The sequence below is a fragment of the Bubalus bubalis genome, chromosome 6 (assembly GCF_019923935.1).
Source record: "Bubalus bubalis isolate 160015118507 breed Murrah chromosome 6, NDDB_SH_1, whole genome shotgun sequence".
Taxonomy (NCBI): domain Eukaryota; kingdom Metazoa; phylum Chordata; class Mammalia; order Artiodactyla; family Bovidae; genus Bubalus; species Bubalus bubalis.
The window spans coordinates 108,035,169-108,044,669 of NC_059162.1; the positions used below are offsets into that span (position 1 = coordinate 108,035,169).

The 9,501-nt window shown below is 61.7% G+C and overlaps 1 protein-coding gene across 3 annotated transcripts; it reads right to left on the reverse strand.

Moving 5' to 3' along the window:
* ZC3H12A (zinc finger CCCH-type containing 12A) lies at window positions 1-9,501 on the reverse strand. Of its 3 annotated transcripts, none has more exons than XM_006077570.4 (6): window positions 9,345-9,501; window positions 8,046-8,520; window positions 3,797-3,936; window positions 2,630-2,864; window positions 2,024-2,130; window positions 1-1,620 (listed from the first exon to the last, which is right to left on the reverse strand). In XM_006077570.4, exons 2-6 carry the CDS (start codon window positions 8,438-8,440, stop codon window positions 746-748), a joined length of 1,752 nt encoding a protein of 583 aa, XP_006077632.3. In that variant the 5' UTR covers window positions 8,441-8,520; window positions 9,345-9,501; the 3' UTR covers window positions 1-745. The 3 variants fall into 3 exon arrangements, with proteins under 3 accessions (XP_006077632.3, XP_006077633.3, XP_025144848.3); XM_006077571.4 differs by lacking the exon at window positions 9,345-9,501 and adding an exon at window positions 9,062-9,281; XM_025289063.3 differs by lacking the exons at window positions 3,797-3,936; window positions 9,345-9,501 and having other exon boundaries at window positions 8,046-8,184.

Here is a 9,501-nt window from a genome sequence, read left to right on the forward strand (position 1 = left end):
TTTTAGAGCACTCACATTGTACTTTATTGAAGTGTGAAGAGAGGCAAGGGCTTTCCGTGTAAAATATTTAATGTTTACACCTGTACACAGACGTATATGTATCCCCCCCTTGGGGAAGGGCTAGATGGCTCTGAATACAGAGGAGGGCGGGGCGGAAAGGGTAGGATAGACTGCCCTGGACTCCCGCAGGCACGGGGGACAGGCGCACAGAGTGGGACGGAGGTGGGTTATTAAGAAGCATCTTGCTTACTAACATGAAGCCGTGTACCGCATGGAGAGCGCGGAAGAGGCCTCATTGGCTTAAGAGGAGAGCCCATAGAGGGCGGGCACACGGTGCCCAACGAGCCAGCCAAGGCCGGCGTCCCAGCGGCGGGGCGGAGGTGGGGGGGCCGTGCACAGGGCCCCCAGCCCAGGCCTCTGCACCCCCCTGCCTCCCTCCCCGCCCTCTGAGAGAAAGGAGGGTTTGGGCCTCAGCCACGGACTGACAGCCGTTACTGGCAGCGTCTCCTGAAACTACAGATACAATGTGCATCAACAGGCTGATCGCTCCTGAGCCCTCGGGCCGGGGGCGGCTGGAGGGGCCAGAAGCAATCCTACAGGATCTTTGGTTTGGGGTTCCCTTCCCTACTTGAGTCCTCCCTCTGTCCAGCCTCTTGCGGTGGGCCTCGGGGCCAGGCTGCTCAAGGGCCCACGGCCCAGCCCGGCAGCTCTCGGAGGTGCTGCCCCCGGAGCGGCTGGGCCGGCTTTATTCACTGAGGTGCTGGGACTTGTAGGAGAGGATCTCGGCGGCCAGCTGCTGGGGGTCCAGGAGCTGCGGGAAGCGCGCCATCACGGCCTCCACCAGGTGTGGGGGGAAGACTCCACACAGCTTAGTGTACACGCTGGCTTGCTCCTTCGCCAGCCTGCCTGCCCCGCCCCAGGGGCCCCTGTCAGCTCCTGGGCCAGGCACCTGGGGATCCTGCAGGCGTGGGGTGGGCGGGGGCAGCTGGTATGGCTCAGACCAGTATTCCCGAGGTGGAAAGGCGGCCGGTGGGGGTGCGTAGTCAGCGGGGACGCTGAAGTGGCCGGCACCCAGGGCCTGGCTGAAGGCCGAGAAGGCCGGGGTGGCGGGGAGCTCTGGCCCATAGGTGCAGTAGCCGGCATAAGGGCCCCGAGGTGGACCCGGCTCGCCAGGGCCCCCTCCTCGAACCCCCCAGAGTTCTGACATCTGGCTCTCCAGGGAGCCAATGCCTGAGTCCAGGCAGTCCTGGGAGGCGTAGGGGAGAGAGTCCAGGGTCTGTGGGAACCAGTCCGAGGGCCCGAGGCTGCCGCCACTGCTCCCACTAGGAGGGAGGTTCCTGCCTGTCGGGGCAAAGGTCTGCATCAGGCCCTCCCGGCGGGTTCCTGGAGACACCTGGGCCCCCAGCTTCTTCCTGTCCGGGCTGCACTGCTCGTGCTCTGTTGGCAGAGAGCCGGGCTGAGAGGAGGGTGAAGGCCGCCGGCCGCTTTTGTCTTTGCTCGCGGCCCTGGAGGGTGGCAGCAGGGCGTTGGCGCGGAGCTCGTCGGCCACGGAGCGCTGGGGCCGGCTCGGCCGCTCGGGGTGCGAGAATCGGCACTTGATCCCGTAGGTGCATTTCCTCCCTGGGAGAGAATTCAGGGGGGATCTAGAACCAGGGCTTCCCTGGTGGCTCAGACAGTAAAGTGTCTGCCTGCAACGCAGGAGACCCGGGTTCGGTCCCTGGGTCAGGAAGATCCCCTGGAGAAGGAAATGGCCCCACTCTAGTACTCTTGCCTGAAAAATCCCATGGACTGAGGAGCCTGGTAGGCTACAGTCCATGGGGTCGCAAAGAGTCGGACACGACTGAGCGACTTCAGCTTCACCTTTACCTAGAACCAGGAGGTGGGAGACGGAAGGGCCAGTCCAAGAAACGTGGGGTGGGGGTGGGGGGTCCCTGAGAGAAAGAACATGGGTGCAGGCTGATTTGGGCGAGCGATCAGGGGATGCTGTGAGGATGGCCCGGGAGGCTGGGGCCCAGGCTCTTACCATAGGGACACGGCTGCTTCCTGTGCTCCGCTGTGAGCGGCTTCTTACGCAGGAAGTTGTCCAGGCTCGGCCCGTGACGGCCCAAAGGGTCATCGGGGGGCATGAACCTGCAGAGGACAGGGAAGAGGTGATGGGGGACTTCCCAGTGCTGGGGAGGGGCTGGATAGGGAACCTCACCAGGATGAAGAGCGGGCAGCTCCTAAAACTAATGTCCACCCAGTAGGATACCCCCAGGTGCTGGGGGGATTGTCCTGAGGCAGGGAGGAGGTCCCAGTCCAGAGGGCCACAGTCAGGGGTGACTCTCCTGCTGGGAGCTCGCTGAGGCCTGAAGTCTGGATCTAAAGCTGCATCTGCTGGCCTCTGGTCAGAGCCTTGGGGCTGGGAACTGGAGAGACTATCCTGAAGCACTGACCACATCTTGTCCCAAAGGCTCCTGACCCAGCCCCTAAACCAGAAAGCCCAGCCCTCTCCCAGCCTGGCTGCTCCCCTGTGGGATCCTGTCCATCTTGCGCTCGGAGCTGCCCAGGCCCAAGGCCACACGGCTCAGCTACAGAGCCGCCCCAGCCCAGTCCCTCCCGAGCCGCTCCGGCAGTGGCGGGGACATACTTGTCGTTGACGAAGGAGTACATGAGCAGCCGCTCCTCGATGAAACGCTTCCACTCCTGCCGCTCGCCCTGCAGGTCCCGGTACGTGTCATTGGAGACCACGATGCCGTCCGACTCAAAGGCCAGCTTCACGATGAAGCGGTCGTCATAGCAGACCACCCGCTTGCCACCCACCCGCCGCGACGGCGTGAACACCAAGATCTTCTTCTTCTCCAGGTCCCGCAGGATGTGCTGGTCTGGGAGGCAGCAGGGCACACGCAGATCAGGGCCCAGCCTGGACTCGCAGCCAGCCCACGTGGCTCCCTGACCCCTGGTAGCCAGGCTCTCAACTCCAGGGTCACGGGAACAGGAAGGGGCTCTGTGGAGGCCAAGGACCCCCGCACCTTGCTGGACCTGGCGCCTTATCTCCTGCCCAGATACCAAGAACCCCCGAGAACAGGCTGGCCAGAGAAGGCTGGGCTGCCTCCTTCTCCCCCATGGACGCCAGGCCTGGTCGCACCCAGCCTGTCCTGGGGGGATCTGGCAATGATTCTGGCTTAAGCTGAGGCCAGATGAGTGTCTCAGCCAGGACAGACGGACCCACCCAGAAGGGGCCTCTTTTCCTGGAACGGGCGACCCTAGCCAGCCTGCCCCCACATCAAGACGTCCAGAGAAACAAACTTGGGCTCTCCCCACAAAGATCAGGAGCTCATGTAAGAGCAAAGGTAGCAGCCAGAACCCGTTACGTGCCAGCAGCTGGCATCCGCTATGTGCCAGGCGTTCTGCTGAGTGCTTAGGTCGATTAACTGCTGTGATGCTGACACCCACCCCGCAAAGTTATCAAGCCCTCACCCCACCCGTGTCTCAGATGGCCTAGCCAGAAGGGACTGAGCCAGGATTACAGAGCCCAGGGACTTAGCTGCTATGTCACCCTGCCCCTGTGCCGCGGCGGATATGGCAAGAGCCTGCCACCATTAGGTGAGGGAGGTGCCCACTACCCGGAGGTAGAGGCTGCCCAGGGTGACCTCCAAGGACCACTGTTCAGAGCAGGGATGCTGAAGACAGCAAAAGCCAGGGAAAGAAATGCTGGTTCCTGCTTGGGGCCTGGAAGCTGTTGCTCACACCCAAAGGGTCTCTCTGGAGGAGAACCGCAGTGGAGAGACCACGCCCCGTCCGAGGTGCCACTCACCAGTGATGAGCACATCTGAGCGAGGCTGCTCTTTCCTCCAGGATGGCACAAACACGGTGATGTCTGTGTGGCCCCGCTCCAGGAACCAATTCACTGCCAGGAGAATCCCCCGGCAAGAGAAGACCTCCTTGTTCCCATGGCTGGGGAGGAGAGGAGGGCAGGGTCAGCCTGCTTTCGCCTTGGCCAGCCCAGGAGGGAGGTGGGCTGCCCTCCAGCCCCTGCCCTGGCTGGTGGAGCCACTGGGCTCGGCCCCCCACCCTCTGGCTGGGGGTCCTGCGCCTGTATTCACTGCTGGTTCCCACACAGGCTGTGATGACCAGACTTGGGGCTTTTTCTTCCTGAGGTTCCATCTCCCAACAGACAGCAAGGAGACGCCCAGGAATCTGGCAGCACCTGCTCCCCACATGGGGCAGGGTCAGGCCGCTTACAACACACCTGGGGGTGGGGGAAAGGCGCTGGGACCACAGGGACACAGATGTCCACAGGCGAACTGAGTCACCACCCCTCCCTTGCCGGCTTGGCAGGGCTGTGGGTGGGGGCTGGGGAGGAGAAACCAGATTGCTCTGGATTAAAGTTGGATTAGAGTTCAGGCCTGTTCAAACTGCAGGGAGTGGGACTGAGGATGGTGAGGGGGGAGCCTCGAGTCAACCCTCATTTTGGGGCAGGAGGCGGCCACAGGGCCCTTCAGTGTGAAAGTGAAAGGAGACTGCTTTTCCTCCCACTGCCCCGATTCCCTAGAGCGAACGCCTGGACCGCCTCACCCCTCCCAGGAGGGCGTGACCCGAGGTGAAAAGATGGGTCTGGAAGCCTCTGGGGACTCTGCCAGCAGCCGAGCTGGGAGAGGGGACACCCCTACTGCTGTGGGCTGTGGACCAGACCTCAGCCCATCCAAATGCGGCTGGATCCAGAAGCAAGCTCTGAGGTGGCCCTGGCTCAGTTTCTCTATCTGAAAAATGGGCCTGAGGGACCGCAGCCTCCTTCAGAAGGGCCCCCTGTCAGTGGGACAATGGTCCTGTCTGCTGGAGGCCAAAGACAGTCCAACAAAGTGGAGGTTCCATCTGGCTTCACAGGAGGGGACGGGGCCTCCCAGGTAATACCGGGTGTCATGACAGGGCTCCAGGACCAGGCGAGGGGATGGGAAGGAGCCAGATGGGCCTCCCTCCCCAACAGCCCCTGCCCCTCAGTGAACAACTCAGACTCATATTTGGCAAATAAAACAGAATAAGCATTACGCAAAAGAGGCAACTCCATGGCCGACCACATCCTGTGGGTGGGTTTGGGTGGGGGGGGCGGGCGATAGCTAGGGCCCCAAGAGAGATAGAAAGGGAGGGAGAGCAGGCATGGAGGCTGTCGAGGAGTGAGGCTGGGGCTCCCAGGGCTAAAGGTCTCCGTAAATTGTAGGTGAGGCAAAGTCCAACCTGAAGACAGAGCTCATCCCTGCCAGGTGGGGCCTCCTCGCTGCCATCCGCCGGCCCGCTTATAATAAAAGTTAACATTTACTGAGAGCTGTGAGCCAGGCCCTGATCTCCGTGCTCAGTACTGAATCATCAGTAAGCCTCTGAGGAGAGGACTGTCATGAGAGGAACTTTGCCCTTTTATTCAGGTGAGGAAACTGGTCCACAGAGGGCAACCAGTTGCCAGCATCACAAGTAGCGATGGTCAAACAGAGATGCACACCCAGAAGCTGCGCTCTTAACCCCTATGGGTGCTGATGCCCAGATGGTACAAAGGCAAGCGACAGCCCTCCCAGCAGGCCTGAATGGATGGGTACCCAGCCCCTACCGGAGCCCAGGTGCACTGCATACCTCCTTGGCTTCATCCTTACAAGGCTCTGAGATCCTTCTAAAGCTCCCTGGCTACTGGTAAGAGGTTGAACTTGAACCCACGTCAGACTGCCTTCTGACCCCTAACAGGAGAGCTAAGGTTTCTTTAGGAGAGGAAAAAAAAAAACCCAACAACTCCCAAGCTTGAGTTTGAACAAAAGGGTTCAGTGGGTGGGGCAGGCTGGGAACAGGGAAAATCATGTATCTGGCAAACTCCTGCTCCTCTGTCAGGACCCCAGGTGGGGTGTCCTGACAGCTCCTCATCTCCCTGCCTCCTTCTGTGCACTTGTGTGTACCTGCACACGTCCCCTCCCAGGCCAGCACTCGCAGGCCCCGGGACTTCGGGGTCCACTGGGGCTTCCGGGACAGAGCACTGCTTCTGGGAATCAGAAACCTTAGCTGGGGACAAGTCTGCTCTCAGTCGTCCCAGCCCCCAGAATATTCCTTAAGCAGGCGGCCAGAGCCTTACTCTTGGCAGAAGTCGAGCACGTGTGGCCGTCCCTCGAGTCAAGCCCAGATCCTGCCCTCCCAAGCCAGGAGCGCCTGTCTGCAGCTAACCTCAGTCCTTCTCACTGCCCTGGAGGAAGCTCTGCTGGCAGAGGAAAACCAGACATCCTCTCACCCTCACCGCAGTCGTGCTGGCCCAGAAAGTCAGGGGCCCTCAGCCTAACGAGACATTGGAAGATGTGTGCTTCTGCTGGAGACTCCAGACGCCCGCCTTGGGTAGAGGGCAGGGCCAAGGCAGGCTACCCAGGTGAAAAGATCTGCCTGGGCTCGGCCCAGCAAGTGGAGAAAAATTCCCTTAGAAGGAAACAAGAGGTGAATTTCCCCACGATTTGCATATGGTAGGGGCTGGCCCGCCTGCCCTGGGGCGGGAGGGGGCAGGAGGGTAGGAACCCAGCAGCAGCTGAGACAGGAAGCTAGAGGCTGGAATTCCCCTTTTGCTACTGCCCCAGCTCAGAAAACCCCGAGCTGCTCGGCCTCTGGCCAGGCCCCCCACCACCTGCCCCTCCTCCTGCCCGGCTCCTCCTCCTCCGGCCAGGATACAAACACACACTGCACATGGCTGCCCCCGGGGCTCAGCCCTCGGGCCCACGCCCCCCAGAGGAGGGAGTCACTAAGGGATCCCAGCTCCTGACCCAGTCAACTGCTACTGCAGCCCGAGAGGGGTCCCCCAACTCTCAAAGCATGTAGGGTGACCAGCTGCCGCGGGCTTGTGGATGCCAGCTTGCCTCAGTTTCCACCTAGGCTGAAACCATTTCAGAGATGGGATGACGGACCCAAAAGTGGCTGGAGGAGGGCCACCTGCACATCTACTGAGCTGGGCCGGGACCAGGCAGACAGCTGAGCTCGGCCAGGTATGGGAGGGGCAGACGGGGGGCGGCGCGGGGTGGGCAGAGGTATAGAGGCCTCATGAAGCCCACCTGGGAGAGCCCTCAGGGAGGTGGGGGAAGGAGTCCTTCCCACTCCACACCCGTGTCTGGGGTCTCCCCATCCACACCCGCAGGAACTTTTCTTTGTGAACTAGCCACCCAGCCCTGACTCACCAGCCTGTCTTGAAAGGACAGGGAGAAAGCGAGGCCAGAGGGCAGGGCTGAATGGAAGGGAGGTCTGAGTTCTCTGGAGTCAGCAGCAGCTACCCCCGAGCCCCCCCATGGGAACCTGCATAGGGGAGAGGTGGGGATGGTTACTGGGGCCCAGGCCTAGCTCTGGTCCCTGGGGGGCCCTGAGAGCCCAGTCTAGCCTAGGTGGCTGCAGCAGAAGCAGAGGTGACCCAAGTCATTGAGCCCCTGGAGCCAAAGCATCAAGCTACCCGCCCACACCCCTGATGTCGCCTGGTCCTCAAGGTTATTCTTGGTCACAGCTGCAAAGGCCTCAGTAGCTGGGCCGGCTTCCACGCGAGCCCAGGTCTGAGACAACAAGGCCCCAGCAGTCCCAGACTCTGAATAACAGTAACGAGAACAACCACCACCAATGATGAACAAGCCCTTCTCTCCAGGTTCCAGGCATTCATTCCTCACTAGCACCACCACAAGGGTGGTGAGCCCCATCTCACAGAGGAGGAAGAAGGCTCCTATGTGAATAAGCTGGAGCCCACAGTCTGATCCCTCATGGAGAGCATAAGGCAGCTTTGGAGTCAGAAGGACCTGAGTTCGAATCCTTGCTCCGGCATTTACGAGAAGTGGGCCCCAGAGTACCTCTTTGAGCCCCCTCAAACAGCCCTAAAACCCACTTCCAAGAAGCTGCGAGGGTTAAGGAAGACTCCTGGCACACAGTAGGACTTCCATAGAGGGCTTTCCCTTCCTCTAGACCAGTCTAGAGAAGAGACCAAACTCCTTTCTGAAGTCCTCTCTACAAGAGGTGTAGAGACATGGCCACTAATCCCGGCCAGGGGCCATGGTCTTGAACACAAAAGTGACAGGTACCTCATGGCCACGTTGCTCCCATCGATGACTATGGGTCTCAGGTCACTGCCCTCCTTGTCTTCCTCGGGTGGAGAAGTCTCCACGGTGGGAGCCTTGGGGGTGCCCCCACCCCGGGGGACCAGAGGCAGCTGAGGGCAGGGGTCCGGCGATGCCTGGCGCTCCCGCTCGGCTGCTGACCCATGTTTCACCAGCTCCCCCAGCACTGTGTTGGTGTCTGCCTGGACGCCCAGCTTCTGCAGGACACTGTGGATCTCAGCAGATGAGTAGCCCAGCTTCCGGAAGAAGTCAACCTTCATCTGCAGCTCTGCAGTGGTTGCCTCCTCGGCCGTGGGCTCCTGGGCCGGCCTGGGGGTCCCCTGGCAGCTTCTGCGGTCTTCAAGTTCCCACAAGCTCATGGTGGGGCTGGCTTCCTGCCTCAGCCTCTCTTCACTGGCCACTCACAGCTCAGATTGGTGGAAGGCACTTTTCACAGCTCCTGTAGGACAACCAGGAGGGTTAGGGATGGGATTGGATTTCCTGCTCACCCCATCTCCTGTCCCTCCCTCTCCATCCAACAATATGGGTGGCAGTAACCAAAGCCATCTTGGCCTGTTCCCTCTATTATCCTCCTTCCCAGCTAGAGAGCATCACTCCCATCTTATGAAGGAGGAAAGTTCAGCTACAGACATTAAGAACTTGCTCAAGGTCATCCAGCTGTTAGCTGGTGACGCAAGGATTTGAACTTGGGCAGTCTTACTCCTCCACCCACCCCACCCCCCCACCCGCCAACCAGGGGATCCAGAAATCGTGGGAGGCCTCCGAGGACCCGGCCGCGCCCCCACAGCAAACGGGGCGGGGCTCTCAGGTGGAAACCCGCTGTGTTGGAAGTGCGCTGGAAGCGGGTGGCGGGGGCTTCCCCGTTGAAGCCATCGCCTCCTCGCGTCCGTCTGCCCACTGCTCGAAGCCCAGGCCGGGAGGCGCGGGGCCCGTGGCCGGACTCCCGGACCGGGGGAGGGGAAGTTTCCAGGGCGACCCACCGGCGAGAAAAGTTGCTGGGAAACTCTGGTTGGCCTCCGGGCTCGGTGACGCGGAGGGTGTCCCGACCCAGAACCTCGCTCTCGCCCGATTCCCACTCCGGACCTCGGTCTCCCAGGATCCTCCGACTTGGGCAAAGTTGGAGGAGGCCCCGGGGATCGGCAAGGCCGGAGTGGACTGGCCCCACGTCCCTCCTGCTCCGGTCGGTCTCAGCTCCAGCCCTTCCCACCCCCTCCTCCTCCCACCCCGGAGGCCTGCTCCCCTTCCCAGCCGCGAGCGCCTCACCCTGCCGTGCGCCAGCCGCGGCCGGCGGCGTCTCCATGGGGCCGAGTCCCGGGGGCCAGGCCGCCGGCGACTTTATACGGGGCGAGTGGGCGGGCAGGTGGCGCCCGGGACCGTGACGCGGAAGCGGGGCAGGGGAGGCGAGAGCCGAGAGCCGGCT

Coding starts and splice junctions, on each gene's coding strand:
- ZC3H12A (XM_006077570.4), bottom strand. CDS start 8,440: ATGAGCTTGTGGGAACTTGAAGACCGCAGAAGCTGCCAGGGGACCCCC. Junction 2,131..2,629: donor TACTCCTTCGTCAACGACAA/GTATGTCCCCGC, acceptor TGTCCTCTGCAG/GTTCATGCCCCCCGATGACC. Junction 1,621..2,023: donor GAAGCAGCCGTGTCCCTATG/GTAAGAGCCTGG, acceptor ATTCTCTCCCAG/GGAGGAAATGCACCTACGGG.